Consider the following 21,407-nt stretch of genomic DNA (forward strand, 5'->3'; position numbering starts at 1 on the left):
GTTTATGTTCTATCTGCGTGATAACATGACACACATTCTCGTTCTTATTTAAATATTCTTATTTTTTTGTTTTTATGTAACAATTTCGAGATAAAAATGAGAGGCTCTAACCGTTTCGCTGTTTATGATATGCATGGAGTTTGGTGGAAAGGGGTATGAGTATGTACCTATATGTGTTGTTTCGAATACGTGATTTTGAAAAATAGAAAAAATTATCACTGGAAAAGAAAGTTAAAAACAGAAAATTAGTTTGTGGTAATTGTATTGAGTAGTTGATCAACATCCATGCACCAGCTATAACTTCAAATTTGACACCCAACATTATATCGGATGAAAATGAAACTCTCATGATAGGATTCAAGATGAGTGGACATAGGTTAAAACAGCCATTTATATTATCTAATATATGATTAGATTACTTTATTAACAATATATGTAAGGTACTCACAACATTTTTAATATTGAATTTTAAATTTTATTTTTACTATTTTGTATCTTTATGTTTATATTGAATTTTAAATTTTAAAGAGCGTGCACTCTAATTTAATTTTAAAAAAATCAATATTAATTATGATAAAAAAAATAATATAATATATGCATTCTAATTAGTTAGAAAATATATAAACATTAATTAAAAGAGAAGTGATATAAATGGAATTTTACAAAATATGTATATAAAAATAGGATAAATTTATTATTATCAACTAAATTAACTATTTTTTTTAATAATTTTGATAAATTAAATAATTAAGTCTTATATATACAAATGGAGTAGTTTAAATTAAAAAAATAAAAATAAAAAAGTCTAAATGCGAATATTTTTAAGAATTATTTTTAAATGATAATGAAAGGTTTTTAGCTGATTTTCTTCAATGAGTGTTCTTAGATTTTTTTTTTCTCGACCGCTCATCTATATTAATTTATCTTTTTTATTTAGTTTTATATTGAATTTCATTATATTTAAAAAAATTATCAATCTAATTCTTCTTTACAAATAACCGTTGATTTTTGATACGATTTCTAACCAAAATACAGTCCATTTGTAATGCAAAATGAACTTCTTTGAGGCCGGGAATGCCTTTTTATCATCAGTTTCCATTTTCCATATTCGAAACACATCACAACTAATGTCTTGTTATCTATGCTCACTTTTCCTTCTAAGTTTACCATTAAAGGTAACAAGCAAACAAAAAACAAGAGGTTGGCAGAACAAAACCCAAATATGTAGGACACGATAGTAATTGAACGGTGCTTCAAGAAAGGGCCAGAAGTACACATGAGGGAATGGATAATAATGCTCACCTTCAAAGGAATCAATGTTGCACTAAATCTGGGGATTCTCTATAAAACTCAATATGAAAAATGATTGCCACATTCATTCTAAAACCTTTTTACTTCTATCAATTATCAGTTGAAAATTGCAAATTTTAGTAGAGCCGTGTCACTAGATCTAGATAGAATCATCAAATGAGATATAAAATCAACAAAATTTATGATATCTAATAAGTTTCGGTTAATAAGTGTGAGACAAATTACTGCTATCATTCCTCAACCAAATAATAATAGGTAAAAACAGATCGTTGCCCATAGATGCATAATTTAATCAATATTCTACCAAGGGCTGAATTGCTTGAAGCCCAGCATAAGATGTTTATGTACCAAGAAAAATATAAATTAAAAAAAATGTGAAGATGTGGTGATTCATTGAGGCACTGTTGCCGTAATTGTCACGTGTCTGGGGTCCGTAAGAATTGATGTTATGTTCACAAAACCAGCTTCCCTCAGTGTTTGATCCATGTCAGTCAAGTAATACTCATCCAGAAAGGGTTCTGTGCTCTTAACTAATGTAAACAGGACCGGAGACAATTCCTACAAGACAGCAAAAGGAAACAAGTTGGATCATGTTCCTACATGGACAACGTTATGTACTATCAAGTTAAAGATGTGTCATGGTGGATGATCAAATTTTTGTAGAGTATCTCATGGTGACATGGTGGATCATTCTCAACTCTACATTTTACTGGTCCTTTAGGTTGTAGATCCGTCATTTATAATTTACGCAGTTTCTTTTTTCCATGAAAAGAAACCTAGAATTCAATCCCAAGATCAAGAATAAGTTTGAGGAATGTTAGCAATACACTTTTTGACACTTTTGACATGTTTTACAGTTTTCATCTTCAATGAATATATTGAGAATGTGTCAGTGAGTATATTATTAGCACTTTTCTACACTTGATAATACTCATAAGTTGAGCATAATAAAAGAATAAGTCATATTGGCTTAGTTGCATTTTCATAAAAACAATAAAGCATAAAAGCAAAACAATGCAATACCTGAAGAACCTTTGACTTCAGCTGCAGAAGGAAGCAATAATAATATGAGCATTTGTTCTAGGATCATGAAACCAAAAATAAAATAAAGGAAAAAGGAAAAATTGTAATCATGACATTATATACCGAAAAATCTGTCAAAGCTAGCGTGCCTCCAGGCCGAAGGAGACGGAATGCTTCCTTCACTAGATTCACCATAACTCTTGTAGGACATTCATGAAGCTGCAAATGATCAGGGTGTCCATACATTAAAATTCACTAATATCTTATTAAAAAAAAACATATTGTCAGAGCAATCTATCCGTGGATCTATTAATTGTCATGTGAATCAGCTTTGAAGTATGAGTATGAGTACCTGTACGTTGGATATATATCCAATATTTTCCAAAAAGAAAAAAAGTACTTATTTTGAGCATACATATGTACGTATCGGGTCTGTACCCAAATTTGACAAATAAAAATTAGATCTTTCAACAAAAAAAATTAGATTTTACAATAATGCCATTTTCTTTCAAATCCCGTTCACGACTTATGAATGCGTACAACCTAAAGTATGAGACTTGTTCCTGCGAAGAAACACTCCTCTGATAGTTCCTCTGATAGTTCTTCCTTCTTCTCTCCTTTTAGCCTCTTAACTCTACCTACTCTTCTAGGTTCTTGGGCTTCTGAGTCTTCGGTCCCGATCAGATGTTGTCTCGGAAGTGTGGGGAGGGTACCTGCAAAGGTACTCCGACGATCAAGTAAGTGTTCGGTATAGAGCTATAAATGTATTTATACAGAATAAATCGTACCTACTTATGTCCCATCACCTGTGTATTTATAATGACATGTTTGGGCCTGGTGGGCCTTCTTTCTTGGGAGATGGGTAATATTTTAGTTAGCCTTAAGCTTCCTTTAATCAAGGTTGATGCGTTGCATAACAGGTATTTAATTTACCACGTGTCTTGAGTGGATTACCCTCTTGTCAAGTCCATCGGTCGGCCCTGAAGCCGACGAGTTATTCGGCCTGATCCTTGGCCGGGATGGTGTTCGGCCTGGTCCATGGCCGAGGTGGTGCTTAGTAGCGATTGGGTTTAGGAGGTACTCTATTTGACCTCTGGAGTTGGTGTTCGGCCTGGTTCATGGCCGAGATACTGATCGGCCAGGTCCATGGCCGAGAAGGTGTTCGGCTCGGTTCATGGCTTCGGCCTGGTCCATGGCCGAGGTGGTGCCTAGTAGCGATTGGGTTTAGGAGGTACCCCGTTTGACCTCTGGAGTTGGTGTTCGGCCTGGTCCATGGCCGAGATAGTGTTCGGCCAGGTCTATGGCCGAGAAGGTGTTTGGGGGCTCCCAGTTTTGTCTTCATACGAAGGGGTGTGATTGGTTTTGTCGTATTCGGCCTTTGACCGAGTCAACGAGGTTCCCATCCCGTACACTGCCCCCCCAAGCCCAAGGATGAAAGACGAAGGGGTTTGTGGATTTTTAGGGTTTCCGTACACGTCTAGGGGGTCGTGACTGTTGGTGATAGCGACCGTTGCATGCGTAGCCGCCCTAGGGTTTCGAGCCATTTAGCTTGTGTCTTTTCAGATATAGGCTCATTAATGAGACCTTTTGGATTCCGGGGGGGGGGGGGGGGGGGTTGGCCTATATAAGCGGTGGTAGGACCAAGTTGCTATTACGCGTATCTTGTTGAATTTGTCTGTCCCGAGATCTTAATCGTCCAGCCCCCCGATCAGTTTGTCTGAAAAGGTAGATTTTGGTTCTTCTCTAATGGCAACCGAGCCGGTTGACTTGTCTTCTGGGTCGTCCTCAAATGTTAGGGTATTGTCGGGTGATATCGAGGCCGAGGTGTTGGCATTCAACGCCGAGGTCGACGCGGAGAGTTCCCTTGAGGTAGGGCATAGTGATAGTAAAACGTCGGGCAGTTCATCCGGTTCGGATATTCCGGACGCCGAGATGTGTCGCAAGGATTATAGGCAAAAGTTTCCTCCTTGCGACGTTCCGGGATACGAGTGGGTCGACGGCGAAGTAGCCGCCTATTTTTCTCGTTTCCATGCGAGGAGTGCCGTGGAGCACCTTCTTAGTATTTGTACATTGGCTCGGTGGGACGATTTAGAACCCTATCCGGTCAAGTTGCGTCGGTGCCGGGCCGAAAGCCCTGGCCCACTAGATCTTGTTTTCCTTGCGAAGCGGGGGGACGAGGGAGAATATTTTTATATGTATGAGTGCCTTTTCCGGGAACTGGGTGTGTCACTCCCACTGGACGACTTTCAGATGGGAGTACTTAGAGTGTTGAATGTGGCGCCGACCCAGTTGCATCCGAACGGGTGGGCGTATATGCAGGCATTCCGGGTGCTTTGTAAATACCATTACATAGAGCCTAGTGTAGGTTTATTTTTGCACTATTTTTGTACTCGTCCTTCAAATAAGCATATGAAGTGGTTGTCCCTAATTCGGCATGCCGACCGTCCATTGATGAGGCCGTACACCTCGTCTTTCAAAGGATTTAAGGGAGGTTTTGTGAAGGTGATGATTGATCCGGTGGTCGGTCGGAATTATTTCTTTGATGTCGAGCAGAAGCCTTTGTTTCCTCTATATTGGACGAGGCAGGCGCGAAAGTACGACGAATATCCGTTGGAGATGCTAACCGAGGCCGAGGTGTCGGCCTCGCGAATCCTAAACGGTTTGCCCCGGGGGATACCGGCTCGGTTCTTAGTCTTATTACCCAAATCGCCTCGGCCCCGATTTGAATTAGAGGGTATGTTCCGTATTTGCTCTTTTCTCTGTTCTTGTTAAGTTGATGTGTGAATCCTGTTTTTTGACAGGTTGGATGGCTCAGCACGGCGCCGGCGCCTCTTATCGGCAACTCATGCGGAACCGTGCACCTGCGGGCTCGTCTGCCGAGGCTCACAGGACAGTGGTCGTTGACCAACCACCGGCCACCATGGTTGCACCGCCTCCTCCCCCCCCTGTCATAGCCCTTCCGGATCCTAATGCCAAGAAGAGAAGGGACAAGGGAAAAAGGAAAGCTGACGAGGCCCCGGGTGAAGGTAATCGGCCAAGGCAACGCCGGACCGAATCCCCCTCCACTGAGCTAGCGATCCCCTCGGCCATTGTTGCCAAAGACTTTTTATCCGGAGAGATCAGACCGTCTAGGATGATGTCTTCGGACCTTCTGTCGGAGCAGGGGCACCGGATGCTGGACTCAGCGAGCCCTTCGGCCAAGTGGGCCATGGCCTGCGAATTGCAGGTCAGGACAATGGCCATACTTAGGAAACTGGCTTTGGAACCGATGGCCGACGTCCACAAGCTTCAAAAGGATCTGGCGGAGACGAAGTCGGCCTTCCAACAGTCGGTTGAGGCTCACGAGGCGACGTCCGACGAGAAGTTCGCGTTGGAAACCGAGGTGGCCCGTTTGAAGGAGGCCTTGGGAGAGTGGGAAGGTCGGGCTATTGCGGCCGAAGATGCTGAACGGGCAAGGGCCCGGGAGGTTGAAGAGGCCATTGCTCGGGAGGAGCAAGCTAAAGCCGACGCTGACGCTGCTTTGGTGGCCGTCCGGACCGCGTGCGAGAATCAGGTTATTAAGGAGCACGAGGAAGGGTTTTGGCATGCCGTCCGACAGGCTACTTATTTCGGGTCTTTCCCCCCCGGCTTCTCTTTTGATTTGGGCAAGGATTTTTTCCAAGGTCAGTTGCTCGACTTTGCCGATGCCGATGCCGACGCTGAGCCTGATTCGGTGGCGCCTCCCCGATCGGCTGCGCCCGAAGACCCCGGCACCACTGTGAATGATGAGGAGACCGAGCACACCACCAACGCCGATTGAGGGGTGCTTCGGATCTTTGTTTTTTGCTTATACATCTGTTTTGTTATGATGTATATAGGGTATATTTTTTGCCTTTCTTTTGATCGTTGTCGGCCATTTGGGCCTTGAATTCGTTGTATTCTTCGGCCATTAGAGCCGTTTTTTGGCCAAAGAGCCCTTAATGAAGTATGTTTGTTGTCAATCCGGATTTTACTTTGCTGAAGTCTTCTAAAATCTTAAGTAAAAATAATGATATCAAATGAGCGGCCAACTTGTCGGGTTTGATCGTGATCGGCTCCGGCCGAATGGGGGTATTGGATCGGACGGTATTGGCCTGATCAGTTTTGGGCCGGTGAAGGTGATCGTGAGGGAGTTTGTTTTTCTCAACCTTGGCCGAGCGAGGGTGTTCGGGAGGGAGTTCGTTTCTCTCAACTTTGGCCGAGCGGGGGTGCTCGGGAGGGAGTTCGTTTCTCTCAACCTTGGCCTAGCGAGAGTGTTCGGGAAGGAGTTCGTTTCTCTCAACTTTGGCCGAGCGGGGGTGCTCGGGAGGGAGTTCGTTTCTCTCAACCTTGGCCTAGCGAGAGTGCTCGGGAAGGAGTGTCTTTCTCAACCTTGGCCGAACGAGGGTGCTCGGGAGGGAGTTCGTTTCTCTCAACCTTAGCCGAACGGGGGTGCTCGGGAGGGAGTTCGTTTTTCTCAACCTTAGCCGAGCGGGGATGCTCGGGAAGGTGTTTTTCTCAACCTTGGCCGAACGAGGGTGCTCGGGAGGGAGTTCGTTTTTCTCAACCTTAGCCGAGCGAGGGTGCTCGGGAAGGTGTTTTTCTCAACCTTGGCCGAACGAGGGTGCTCGGGAGGGAATTCGTTTTTCTCAACCTTAGCCGAGCGAGGGTGCTCGGGAAGGTGTTTTTCTCAACCTTAGCCGAGCGGGGATGCTCGGGAAGGTGTTTTTCTCAACCTTGGCCGAACGAGGGTGCTCGGGAGGGAGTTCGTTTTTCTCAACCTTAGCCGAGCGAGGGTGCTCGGGAAGGTGTTTTTCTCAACCTTGGCCAAACGAGGGTGCTCGGGAGGGAGTTCGTTTTTCTCAACCTTAGCCGAGCGAGGGTGCTCGGGAAGGTGTTTTTCTCAACCTTGGCCGAACGAGGGTGCTCGGGAGGGAGTTCGTTTTTCTCAACCTTAGCCGAGCGAGGGTGCTCGGGAAGGTGTTTTTCTCAACCTTGGCCGAACGAGGGTGCTCGGGAGGGAGTTCGTTTCTCTCAACGTTAGCCGAGCGGGGATGCTCGGGAGGGAGTCACGGGTATTCGGGGGAACATACGAAATTTTGTTAACGAATTGTTTCATTGACGTGGAGCCTCGTTAAAAACCTTTCGTCAGTAAAACCTCTTTCACAATTTTACAAAGAGGAAAAAACCTGAGAAAGGAAAAGAGTGCTCCGAAACAAATTACATGAGTATGCCTAGCTAAAGTAATGCTTTAAATGTGTTGCATTCCAAGTGCGTGGTATGGTCTTCCCGTTGAGTTCTTCTAATTTGTAAGCTCCATTCTGTAAGCTATGCTGTATCCGATAGGGGCCGTCCCAATTAGGTGCTAATTTTCCCTGAGCTTTGTCCTTGCGCGCTTCACCCGTAACTCTCCATACTAGGTCCCCTGGTAGAAACCGACGAGGTTTTATCTTCGTCCGGATTTTTCTAGCTGCCCTGGTTCGGCAAGCCTCCATGTTGACGAGGGCCCGCTCTCGTATTTCATCAATCATGTCTAGTTCAATATTGAGTGCTTCCCTGTTGGTGGCTTCATTGAATTGCTGTCGTCGTAGTGAGGGTTCTCCGACTTCTACAGGAATCATGGCATCCGTTCCGTATGCCAGCCGGAACGGGGTCTCTTTAGTAGAACTTTGTGGAGTACAACGATATGCCCATAAAATTTCTGGAAGGTGATCTGGCCATGAACCTTTGGTCATGGCGAGCCGCCGCTTTAATTCTTTAAGAATGACCTTATTCGCTGCTTCAGCTTGCCCATTGGATTGAGGGTGTTCGACTGAGGTCATTTTGTGCTTGATGCCCAATCCGGAAAGGAAGTCGTTGAAACGCCGATCGGTGAACTGCAAGCCGTTGTCGGTGATTAGTGCGTAGGGGATCCCGAAGCGCGTGATCACATTCTTCCAAAAGAACCTTTGGACATTGCTAGCAGTTATTGTGGCTACTGCTTCCGCCTCGATCCACTTGGTGAAGTGATCCACTGCCACAATGAGGAACTTTACTTGTGCCTTGGCTGGCGGGAAAGGTCCTAGTATATCCATTCCCCATATGGAGAACGGCCACGGGACCGTGATGGAGTGCAATTCTTCGAGAGGCTGGTGTGTTATTGGTCCGAATTGTTGGCATGGTTTGCATTGTTGAACAAATTCAGCGCAGTCAGCGACCATGGTTGGCCAATAGTACCCAGCTCGAACGACCTTGGCTGCAAGGGTTCGGCTTCCCGAGTGAGTTCCACATATGCCTTCATGAATTTCCCGGAGAACGTAATGTGCCTGTTCAGGGGCGAGGCATTTCAATAGTGGTGACGAAATGCCCCGTTTGTACAGCTCTCCGGCAATCAGTATGTACCTTGCCGCGGTGATCCTTATTCTCTTGGCCTTGAGTGGATCTTCGGGCAATTCCCCAGTTTGAAGGTGGTTAACTATGGGATCCATCCAGCAGGGATTGCCTTGATCAATTTGCATACATTCAGTTTCATCTACACTCGGGCTTGGTAGCTCCTGTTGTATCATGCTGCGCAAATGGCTGGTTTTCTTGCTACTTGCCAGTTTGGCCAATCGGTCGGCTCTGGTGTTATGCTCTCTTGGAGTGTGGTTGACTTGGACCGTTTCAAAGCCGTTTTTTAACTTCTGGAAAGCATGAAAGTATAGCAGTAACGTAGGCTCTTTGATCTGGAAATTGCCGTTGACTTGCTCCGAATTGTTGGCATGGTTTGCATTGTTGAACAAATTCAGCGCAGTCAGCGACCATGGTTGGCCAATAGTACCCAGCTCGAACGACCTTGGCTGCAAGGGTTCGGCTTCCCGAGTGAGTTCCGCATATGCCTTCATGAATTTCCCGGAGAACGTAATGTGCCTGTTCAGGGGCGAGGCATTTCAATAGTGGTGACGAAATGCCCCGTTTGTACAGCTCTCCGGCAATCAGTATGTACCTTGCCGCGGTGATCCTTATTCTCTTGGCCTTGAGTGGATCTTCGGGCAATTCCCCAGTTTGAAGGTGGTTAACTATGGGATCCATCCAGCAGGGATTGCCTTGATCAATTTGCATACATTCAGTTTCATCTACACTCGGGCTTGGTAGCTCCTGTTGTATCATGCTGCGCAAATGGCTGGTTTTCTTGCTACTTGCCAGTTTGGCCAATCGGTCGGCTCTGGTGTTATGCTCTCTTGGAGTGTGGTTGACTTGGACCGTTTCAAAGCCGTTTTTTAACTTCTGGAAAGCATGAAAGTATAGCAGTAACATAGGCTCTTTGATCTGGAAATTACCGTTGATTTGCTCCGTTACTACTTGCGAATCACTGAAGCACTGGACTTTAGTGATGCCAAGATCGGCTGCTAACCGAAGCCCTGCGAGAAGGGCCTCGTACTCCGCTTGGTTATTAGAGGCTTTGAATCCGAACTGCAACGACTGTTCTATAACCATTTTGTCGGGGCCTTCCAGAATAATGCCGGCACCACTACCTTGTTTATTTGACGATCCGTCTACATGTAGCTTCCAAATTGGTGGCTCGGGAATTATTGACGGTGTGAACTCATTAACGAAGTCGGCCATGCTTTGCGCTTTGATTGGTCCCCTAGGCTCGAAACGAACATCAAATTGCGACAGTTCGATGGACCAAGCGACCATTCTTCCCACCAATTCCGGCTTCCGCAATACCTTGACAATGGGACTATCTGTTCGGACAAGGATCTTGTGACTCTGAAAGTAATGTCGAAGGCGCCTAGCCGTGTGCACGAGGGCGAGAACAGTTTTCTCGAGATATTGATATCTCGACTCAGCCTCTTGCAAGGCCCGACTGATGAAGTATACTGGCTGCATTTCTGCTTTCTCTTGTACCAACACTGTACTGATGGCTTTGTCCGAAGCCGAAAGGTATATTATCATATCCAAACGAGGGTCTGGTTTGGCAAGCAAGGGTGGAGTTGCCAGCATTGTTTTGAAACTTTGGAAAGCCGCTTCACACTCCTCATTCCATTTGAATTTGGTGGCTTTCTTTAGCAAAGACATAATGGGTCTGGATTTATCCGCCATACACGGCAGAAAACGAGCTAGTGATGCGATGCGCCCGGCTAAGCGCTGCACTTCCTTTACGCTGCTAGGGCTTTTCATATTTATGATGGCTTGGCATTTGTCGGGGTTGGCTTCTATACCTCTTTGTGACAGCATGAAACCCAAGAATTTTCCTCCCGCTACCCCGAAGGTGCATTTGGCGGGGTTCAACCGCATGCGGTGTCTCCTTATCTCGCTGAAAATTGTGCGAAGGTCTTTTAAGTGGTCCTCGGCGGTGTTGGACTTGATTACCATATCGTCCACGTAAACTTCCAAACACGTCCCGATCTGTCGACGGAAAATCTTATCCATGAGGCGTTGATAAGTTGCCCCTGCATTCCGCAAGCCGAAAGGCATTACCCTGTAACAAAAATTGGCCGAATCGGTAATGAACGCGGTTTTTTCTTCGTCCGGGGGGTACATGGGTATTTGATTATACCCCGAGTAAGCGTCCAAGAAACTCAATCTTTGATGGCCAGCCGCTCCGTCGACCAATGTGTCAATGTGAGGCAGAGGGTAAGCGTCTTTTGGGCACGCTTTGTTCAAGTCCGTGTAATCTGTACACATCCGCCACTTTCCGTTTGGTTTTTTAACCATGACCACGTTAGCCAACCAAGTCGAGTACTTGACCTCCCTTATGAATTTTGCCTGAAGCAGCTTGGTGGTTTCTTCCTTTATCGCCTGGGCCCTTTCACCGCCCATCTTTCTCTTCTTTTGAGCGATGGGCCTGGCATCTCGGCAAACCGAAAGTCGATGACAGTGAAAATCTGGGTCAATGCCCGGCATGTCGGCTGCCGTCCAAGCGAACAGGTCCGAATATTCCCGTAACACCTTCTGAATGTCTCTTGCATCCGCTACGGATAGCTGAGAACTCAGAAAGGTTACCTGTTCTTCATCTTTTCCAAGTTGGAAAAGAGTGGTTGTCTCAATAGGTTCAACCCTATCTTCGGCTTCCACTCTTGGGTCAAGCTCTAGACCTTCGATCGCCGTCTGCCGAGGGGTATCAGCGATAACGTTGACATCTCGCGTTGGCTTTGGAGTTGGTTGTATCCTCAGACTGGCGAAATAACATTCACGGGCTGTTTTCTGATCGGCGTGAATGGTGATGATTGTTCCTTCTTCTGACGGGAATTTCATGGCTAAGTGCGGGGTGGACACAATAGCTCGGAGCTTGTTCAGAGAAGGCCTGCCCAACAGAATATTATACGAGGTATTGGCGTTTACGACCACGTAGCGTACTTTGATACGCCTGCGTTGGTGCTCTCCGAAGTAGGTATACAAGTCTATCGTTCCTCGAGTATCCACCCGTTCGCCCGAAAACCCCACCAACGGCTCATCGTATGGTGTCAACTCTTGTTCGGGAATGCCCAATTGCTCAAAGGTTTTCCAATACAAGATGTCTGCCGAGCTCCCCTGATCAATCAGCGTCTTCTTCACAATGCAATTATCAATTTCTACACTGATGACCATGGGATCATCCTGCACTGGATCAATGCCCTGGAAGTCTCGATCAGTGAATGTTATAGGAGGCATGCGAATGGGGGATGGTCGCCCTACTACATTGACTGATCCGAGGGCCCTCAGATGCCTCTTCCGGGCCGAAGAGGAATTTCCTCCTCCTGCGAAACCTCCGGATATAGTGTTTATGACACGTCTGGGTTGGTTTTGCTCCCGCTGATCGCTTCTGTCTCGGGACCTGCTACGTTCGCGAGATCGATTCCGCCGCGAAGCCCGCTCCCGATTTTCTCTCCTATATTCGCCCCTGAGAGGACGATTCTCCTGTCTGGGGTTGTTTGTTGTTTGGACAAAGCCCTGGAGGTGTCCCGCTTTGACAAGATCCTCAATGCGATCGCGAAGGGCCGAGCATTCTTCGGTGGTATGTCCCCTGTTTCGGTGAAAATGACATACTTTTGATTTGTCGGCACGTGGGGGTGTCATGGCTCTTCGAGGAACGGCTAAGACTTCCGTAGCGAGAGCTTGCTCCAACACCTTAGCCCTGCTGGTGTTGAGCGGTGTATATTGCATGTACCTCGGACCTCTGCTACCGTTTTTCTCACGATCGTTTGTTTCTCTAGGACGAGACCTGGGTGGCTCCTTGTCATTCTCTCTCTTAGCGAGAAATAGGTCAGACCGACTTTGATTGCGGAACTCGGCTAATTCCTCCATCTGCATGTACTTAGTAGCCCTCTGCCGCAGTTCGTCTAGATCACGGGGTGGTTTCTTGCATAAGCTATTGACAAACGGCCCGGGTCGCAGGGCCGTGGTTAGGTGATGCATCGCTACAGCCGGGTCCAAGTTCCGAATAGACAATGTCATCTTTCCGAACCTCTCCATGAAAGCTCTCAGGGGTTCTTTCTTTTCTTGACGTATGTTAACCAACGCAATGGATGTGAGCTGATGAGGCCGGCTTGTGGCGAACTGTATCACGAAACGAGAGGATAAAGTCGGGAACGAGTCGACCGACCCTGGTTGGAGCCTAGTAAACCAGCTGAGTGCCGGCCCCTTAAGCGAGGTGGGGAAAACCTTGCAAAGAATGGCATCTTCATCTGTGTATAGGCCGACTTGGGTGACGAAAGCATCTAGATGTTCTTCCGGGTCGGCGGTTCCGTCATACTTCTCCAAAGTTAAGTTTTTCCAGTTGTCGGGCAAACGAGTCCCGGCAATGTCTGGGGTAAACGGCGTCCTTCCTTGCCGTCGTTGTTGATCCTGTGTCGTTATGGTTGGTACACCCGAAGGTCGGGGGATGCTAGCTTCCTGGTACCATCCGGATGATTCGCCTTGGTCCCTAGTTGACTGATTAGGCTTATCATGCGACGGGTGCCATGTTCGGTTATCGCTTCGGAGTTCTGCGTTTTCTCTTTTCAGGGCGGATAACTCGTGAGCGTCCTTTTCTCTAAGTCTTTTAAGTTCCATCATTTCGGCCTTGAGCTGTTCGATAGCCGACGATGGGTTGGGTTGCTGGGACCTGTCTACATACGACTCCTCCATCACATCCTCGTTCCGGCGTACAGGAGTACCTTGAGGCATCCCGAATGGGTAGTCGGTTGCGTTCTCTTGCTGACTTCTCGTAGTTACCATCTTGCTTCCGGGGTCGAGAACCGTTATAGTTTCGGCCCCACGGTGGGCGCCAAAATGTTCCTGCGAAGAAACACTCCTCTGATAGTTCCTCTGATAGTTCTTCCTTCTTCTCTCCTTTTAGCCTCTTAACTCTACCTACTCTTCTAGGTTCTTGGGCTTCTGAGTCTTCGGTCCCGATCAGATGTTGTCTCGGAAGTGTGGGGAGGGTACCTGCAAAGGTACTCCGACGATCAAGTAAGTGTTCGGTATAGAGCTATAAATGTATTTATACAGAATAAATCGTACCTACTTATGTCCCATCACCTGTGTATTTATAATGACATGTTTGGGCCTGGTGGGCCTTCTTTCTTGGGAGATGGGTAATATTTTAGTTAGCCTTAAGCTTCCTTTAATCAAGGTTGATGCGTTGCATAACAGGTATTTAATTTACCACGTGTCTTGAGTGGATTACCCTCTTGTCAAGTCCATCGGTCGGCCCTGAAGCCGACGAGTTATTCGGCCTGATCCTTGGCCGGGATGGTGTTCGGCCTGGTCCATGGCCGAGGTGGTGCTTAGTAGCGATTGGGTTTAGGAGGTACTCTATTTGACCTCTGGAGTTGGTGTTCGGCCTGGTTCATGGCCGAGATACTGATCGGCCAGGTCCATGGCCGAGAAGGTGTTCGGCTCGGTTCATGGCTTCGGCCTGGTCCATGGCCGAGGTGGTGCCTAGTAGCGATTGGGTTTAGGAGGTACCCCGTTTGACCTCTGGAGTTGGTGTTCGGCCTGGTCCATGGCCGAGATAGTGTTCGGCCAGGTCTATGGCCGAGAAGGTGTTTGGGGGCTCCCAGTTTTGTCTTCATACGAAGGGGTGTGATTGGTTTTGTCGTATTCGGCCTTTGACCGAGTCAACGAGGTTCCCATCCCGTACAAGACTAAATCTCCCAAATCATTCAAGATATGTAGTTCCAATTAATCTTCAATATTAAATTATTTTTCATGGTCTGTCGTGTTGCATCTATTCAACTCTTTGTTCATGTTCTACATCTTTTTTCACATATTTTTATTACAAATGTCTTCATAACAATCTAATAAAGGGTCTGCAAGTGACGCAGGAAATTTTCCTACAACTAAACAATATGCCTCGAAAAATATTGAGGGTAATAGTCTATTTAGGGTTTACGTATCTGCGTTACAAAATAAAAAAGATGGAAAAAAGGATGCAAGTTGGTGTTGCAACTATTGCAATGCATCCCCTAAGAGTTCTTGTATTAGAGTGAAGAGTCATTTATTGAAGGTTAAAGGTAATGGGATAACTAACTGATCAAAAGTATTAAATGAGATGAAACAAATTGAAACACGGGCCATTGAGAAGCAAAGTATGTGCAAGTACTTTGTTCACCAGAACTACAAGTTTGAATCCACCTGTTGATGGAGGCAAAAGACACATAAGAACCATTAGAAAAGACATTTAGCAATGAGGCTAAAGATCATTTATCTTGTGAAATAGCTAGACTATTTTATTCTGCTGGTTTTCCATTCAATATAGGTAGAAATCTGTATTATGGTAGTGCCTTCACATATGCTACAAAATTCTATCTCAAGTTTTCTTCCAACCAGCTACAATGCTATAAGAACTACATTCTTGCAAAGAGAAAAGGTGCATATATTAAATTTATTTCAACCTCTCAAAGACACCTGGCCTAAAAAAGGTATAAGCATACTAACTGATGCCTAAAGAAGACCATTAATTAATTTCAGCCTCAAATTCTTGCACCTTCAAGTATGTAACATAGGTCCAGATTCTAAGGCTGCCATGAAATTAATTAATGGTCTTCTTTGTGCATCAGTCACTTACTATGCTTATATCTTTGTCAGGCCAAGTAACATTGAGAAGTTGGAATAACTTTAACATATGTCTATTCTCTGTTCAAGAATAGTTCTTATAACATTGTAGCTAGGTGGAAGAAAACCTAATATAGAAGTGTTTGCAGCACATGTGAAGACACTAACATAATAAGGATTTCTAATGACATTGAATGGCAAACCAACAGAACAAAATAGCATAACTATTTCACAAGATAAAATGATCTCTAGCCTCATTATTAAATGATTTTTCTAATGGCCCTTTTGTGCCTCTTCTTCTCTTGCCTCCATAGGTGGATTTAAACTTGTAGTTCTGGTGCATAAAGTTACTTGCGCAGACATTGTTTTCTCACTGTTCTCTATTTCAATTTGTTTCATCTCAACAAGACACTAAATTAATACTTTTAAATTTTTTGTTGAAAGATTTAGTTTTTATTTATTAGATTTGGTTCTGAGCATGATACATGTAACCAAAAAGTGTTGAAAATATACCTAAATATCTTTAGTTCAATAAGGAAGAAATAAATTAGTTTTGTTAGGAATCTATTATTTATGTTTTAAATATTTAGATTTAATTTGTTTTCTTATTTTTAGAATGGAATCATATCAATATTTGAATTTTGTATCACAATTTCTTTATATACAAAGAACTCAGGAATAAAATTAAATCATGTTCCTCTTTAAAAATATATATTTACAAAACAAATACAAAAAACCCATCAAAACATATTCGTGTATATCCAAATTCAGTACCCACTTTTGTTTTGGAAAATATTTTGGGTATCTACCCAACGTGTATCTAGACACGTACCTATGAATCATTGGTAAACTTATCCATGCAACATAATGGAACAGCATTCAAAAGACAATGCTGGTTAGGACTTGAGAGTCGTAAGAGAAATAGCACCCAGAGTTTGTTATTTTAATTGCATGACCCCTTTCCTGGACTGTAGCTATAAATTCAAAACTTCTTTGAAAGACTCCCACTAGAGAAAGAAAATACATGTTTGCAAAAAAGTTATGCTCTTCATGAAAAGATTATTCAACTATGTGGTGATATGAAATTGAAATCCACTTTTGATTTAATGCAAGTACACTGGAAAATGTTAGTCTCTAGATAGAGTTCAGTGTTTCAATACTATGAATCTTCAAAAATCCATATGCCTTGTAGAACCTGATTGCAGTAACTTTATCACATATCAAGAAATTTTGTTCTCAACAGTACAGAGGGACTTTTGTATTCTCAATTTTTGTTAACTAGATTGACATAATATAGAAAAATAACATATTCTTTGAAACATTACTTTTGGGTTTTTTTGATAGATATAAATCATGTTCGATATATGGTCAGATACTAGACATTGATGCTTCTCTCAGTGAGAATTTGAACTGTGATTTGTCACTTTGTGAGAAACTAGCCCATTCCTCTAAACTCAATCCTTGTTATGCACTATAAAGGACTAAACATGAAAAGAAAAAGCATACCACAAAAGCGATAGAAACAAGGTCGAATGATTCAGAAGGCAAGCCTGTGTCTTCCCCATTTGCATGTATCCATCTTATAGGAAATTTTCTCGGCGTTTCTTTCTTTTGCTTATGCTGAGCAACAGCTAGAAAATAGGGTGACAGATCTAACCCCTGGAACAAACATATAAATCACAATTCACGAGGCACATCCATACCAAGTATAAGGCTTATTTTATTCTTGGTAAATTCAAATTGGCCAAGAATGATTGTATGTTATTTTGACTGTCCAATCTCCATCATTATATAGTATTAAGAATAAGTAAGCAATTTCATTGATCCATAAAAAACTCACTCACGGTGACTTTTGCTGTGGGGAACTTGTCCGCAAGATATCTTGTGCTTATACCTACCGAGCATCCAATATCTAGAATGTCACTAATCACAGATGATTCTGAATACTGTGTATGGTGTTGTTCAATTGCACGAAGCCAATTGCCACGCAGTATCTGATTTGCTTCCTCTAAAGAAGAAGCATCTGGAAGTGCTCTTCTAGCCATTGACATTGTAGCAGCCTCTGCTTCTGCTGCCGCCTATAATCATGAATTCATATTTTATAATAATTTCTTTATTTCAGAAAACTAGTAAAAAAATAATTACTGATAGATTTCCATCCACAAGAGAAACTACTTAACAAAAGAGCTAGTCTAAGGGACACCTAGGATATAAACATTTGATAAATAATGAAAAAATCATATAATACACAGGAAAATCTCATAATTCTGTCAATAGAGTGCAAGAAAAAGATACTAGTGTTCACAAGCAAGCCACTAAAGTCGATGATGCAAATATGATAACCTACAGAACAGATTAATTCTTTAATCATAGCATATTATTAAGCCACTATACGTCCAGCGAAAAGAAAATGTTTCAACAAACATTGTTCAGCAATGTCTGTTACCAGGTTTGTACTGGATGGATGCCAGGTTAGAAGGCACAATCATACATTTACATCAATAAGGGGGAATATTTGACATAAATCATCCATAAATAGAATAAAAACTTTTGTGGTGCTTCTGCCATGTCTACATTTCAGAGGTTGAAAATAGCATCATAGCTTCAATAGTATCAAATTTAAACTTATGAAAGTAAACAAAACACCAAACAAACAGGAACATGTTATAACTTGTTTGCTAATCAAGAAAGGAGTGGCCAAATCAAATTATCCATTGACATATGGGAAAATTCTGAATTACTACATACCAGCCATGTAAGATTGCCCTCTTCATATGCATGGAATGGATTTAAATAATCTGTGAAATGAATTGAACAGTCACTCCATCATTTACAATGGCATGCTAGAGTAACGAGAAGATGAGCAGAAAGGTAACACAAAATGTAAAAAATAAATAGTCTGAAAATTACAATCAGGGTACACTAAAGACTGGTTTTGAATGCTGTCCATCTCCCTATACACTTCTGACTCTAAAATCTCTTTCGCCATTTCCCTCCAAGGTATGTTGTTCTTCTCAGCTGTACTGTGTATTCACATCAAAAAACCACATTCACTTTCCATTTTCCAATAAAGACATGTTAAGCACAGCTTCATTACATCAACACCAAATCCAATCAAATATCAGTTCAACGTAACACAACAAAAGTCTTTTCCAAATAGATGGAGTTGGCTATATGCATCAAAGTAGCAACCTAGCCATTTTAAAATGTCAAAAGCCGACACAGTATATCAACAACTCTACCAATGGCAGACAGAGTAATAGGCTCCCACCTAGTGGGGTCTGGAATTGGTAGACGTGTTCAGCCTTACCCCCAATAAACAAAAGGTTGTTACCAAAATTTAAACCCTGACACCAAAGTCACGAGGCAGTAACAATTAAATTGCAAGTCTATGAACGTTTGATTTATCTAAACTTTTGTATGCATCATAATTAAGATAATATCACATTATTCAACAGCCAATTTTTTTTTATTCATATTCTATAAAAAGTTAGTAATAGAGTAAATAGTTTATTCACATACGATACCATTCAATCACAAATTGTAATATTTAACATCTATTGACTTTTACAATAACTACTTAAAAAGTTATACTTATCATGATTTCTAGGGGTCGACACTATAAAAATAGAATGGTTTTACAAAAAAAAAATTATAGATGTAAAACTCTCATAAATTAAATTAAATCTATAAAATTTCATACAATATAATAGCAAATTGATATTTCATTGCACCTATTTACTATAACATATTAACATATATGAGAAAATAATATAAAGAATTTTTTTCATTGTTATCCAATCAGAAATTACCATGTATAATATTTCTTTTATTTATAAAAATAACTTAAAAGTCATGTATACCATAATTTATGATTGGTAGACAATATAAAACAGTTTTAAGACTTGTTCATATAAACTTCTCCATAATTACTTTTAAAAAGAAAATAAGATGGAAAAAAATGAAATAAAATTCTCCATAAACTAAAACTAATGTACAAGTTAAAAATAAGCTTTTGAAGGAACTAATACAAGAGAGTTTCTACAAATTGGTTTATATATAAGCCAATTTTAGCTAATAAAAAAACTTATTTTTCGTTCTTATATTTTTCTCCTAAAAGCTTAAGTAGAAATTTATACCAACAAACCCTTATACAGTCTATGCATAACCTTAAACTCTTAAAATAAAAATAATGGTGTGTTTGGATGAGAAATTTATATAGGGTAATTCATTTATTTGAAGAATTTCAAATTCCTTGAGGTGAAATGCTTTGTTTGGATGAGGAATTTACAAAGAATTTGAAATTCAAGCATTTGTGAAATTCCTTAAAATAGTAGAATTTCAAATTCTCCCAAAAATGGGAGAATTTGAAATTCCTCATATTTGTTTTTCTTATTTCACCTATATATTTTATCTTATCTCTTCATTCTTTTAATTATTTGGATATTCAAAAATATTTTTATAATTGTTAAACATTCTAATATTAATTTTTAAAATTATTAAATATTTAAAAATGGATTAATATTTATTTTTATAAAATTTAATTTAAAAATCTCAACATATAAATATATTTTTAAAATCAATTTTACTATGATGGAATAAAATTATGATATGCAACCTAACAATTTAAAATTTAAGAAATTTGAATTGACTCATCCAAATAAAATATTTTAAAAATGATAGAAATTGAAATCAAAGTAATTCAAATACCAAGAATTTAAAATTCCTTGAATTTGTAAAATTTCTCGTCCAAACACACTGTTAAGCAAATTTAAAAAACCTATTATGCAGTTACATATCTACAAATGTTTAATTCAGCCATCTAAAATTTGATGATATACACAATGATTAACATAATATCACATCATACGACTCAATAGTTCGATCAATAAAATTTACTACTTCGTTGTCAAAAGCTGATAAAATGTGCATAGAAAATGTAAGTTTTTCAATCTCCTAAAATTGATTACATGTATGTTTCAACTGTAGAAGCAAAAAATGAAGGAAAGTAAGTAACTTGTGAAAATGTGATGAAGGAAGAACCTTATCAAAGCCCGTCTAGCACCAAGCTTGAGGATAGAGTAAAGGGGCTTGAAGGAGATGAGAGTTTGGACCAAACGTGAAAGAGGGGTTTCCCCAACCCACTTCGGTCGCTCCAGCTTCCCTTCTTCGTACCCACCCAACTGCACCGGCGCGGTGCTTGTGTCGGACGCCGCCGCGTCAACCGCCCAGCTCCGCCTTCTCGGCGGCGCTGCGGCGGCATTGGCGCTGGCAGCGATCAGTGCGGAGAGGTTCTGAAGTGGCGACGACAGAGCCATGTTGTGCAACTCGGACACACCGTGACAAGTGTGGGAATGAGAACCACCAAAACATTGCTATGCATCCACGCACAATCTCGTTCGCCTGTAGTATCTCGCCACGTGGAATTTGAATCCCACTGTTATATGTACTTATATCTTCTGGTTAACTTATATTAAAAGACAAAATACATAAATATTATCTTCATTTTATTTTATTTTTTAAAATTTTAAAAATTGAAGAAATATACATAAATGATAATCCTATTGAACTTGAAGGTGGTTGGATACAAACAAAATTTCAAATCATGTAAAAAAATAAAAATTTATAAAGTACATATTGATATAAAATCTTTTAGAAAATGACCAAAAATAAAATAACAAAACTTATATTCAAAGTTAGCAATATCATGCCAAAATGATTTTCATTGACATGAAACCTTGTAGAAGATAATTAAAAATAAAATTATAAAAGTTTAGATTTAAAATAAATAATATTATATTAATATAAAGATATGTGTATATAAATCTTAAGTATTCAACAGAAATATAACCATTGAGTTGATCTTACTATATTTTAAGGAAAATAGAGTGAAAAAGTTACTCATTAAACTAGTAGATGGATAAGAAGATGAGAGAAATAACAACGCATTGTGAATCAATAGTAAAATCATTTTAAGCATCTTAATATATGTATTTAGCTTTCATCAACCAATTATTGAGTTCATTACTTTTTTGACCTGTTTCATGGTTCTTATTTCCTCATTGCACTATAGTAGCAAGATATAAACTAAGAAC

General features: G+C 41.6%; 1 protein-coding gene across 2 annotated transcripts; it reads right to left on the reverse strand.

Annotated features, from left to right (window-relative positions):
* Positions 1–1,475: 1,475 nt before the first annotated feature.
* Positions 1,476–20,668, reverse strand: LOC109798625 (uncharacterized). 2 transcript variants are annotated; one of them, XM_020358954.3, is made up of 8 exons: positions 20,356–20,668; positions 18,223–18,335; positions 18,061–18,110; positions 17,157–17,390; positions 16,819–16,971; positions 2,458–2,553; positions 2,335–2,355; positions 1,476–1,869 (listed from the first exon to the last, which is right to left on the reverse strand). In XM_020358954.3, the coding sequence occupies exons 1-8, from the start codon at positions 20,628–20,630 to the stop codon at positions 1,702–1,704; spliced, it is 1,110 nt and encodes a 369-aa protein (XP_020214543.1). In that variant the 5' UTR covers positions 20,631–20,668; the 3' UTR covers positions 1,476–1,701. The 2 variants fall into 2 exon arrangements, with proteins under 2 accessions (XP_020214543.1, XP_082918068.1); XM_083061942.1 differs by lacking the exons at positions 16,819–16,971; positions 17,157–17,390; positions 18,061–18,110; positions 18,223–18,335; positions 20,356–20,668 and adding an exon at positions 2,878–13,672 and having other exon boundaries at positions 1,758–1,869.
* Positions 20,669–21,407: the final 739 nt, after the last annotated feature.

This window comes from Cajanus cajan, chromosome 8 (assembly GCF_000230855.2).
Source record: "Cajanus cajan strain Asha chromosome 8, NIPB_CcT2T_4, whole genome shotgun sequence".
Classification (NCBI taxonomy): domain Eukaryota; kingdom Viridiplantae; phylum Streptophyta; class Magnoliopsida; order Fabales; family Fabaceae; genus Cajanus; species Cajanus cajan.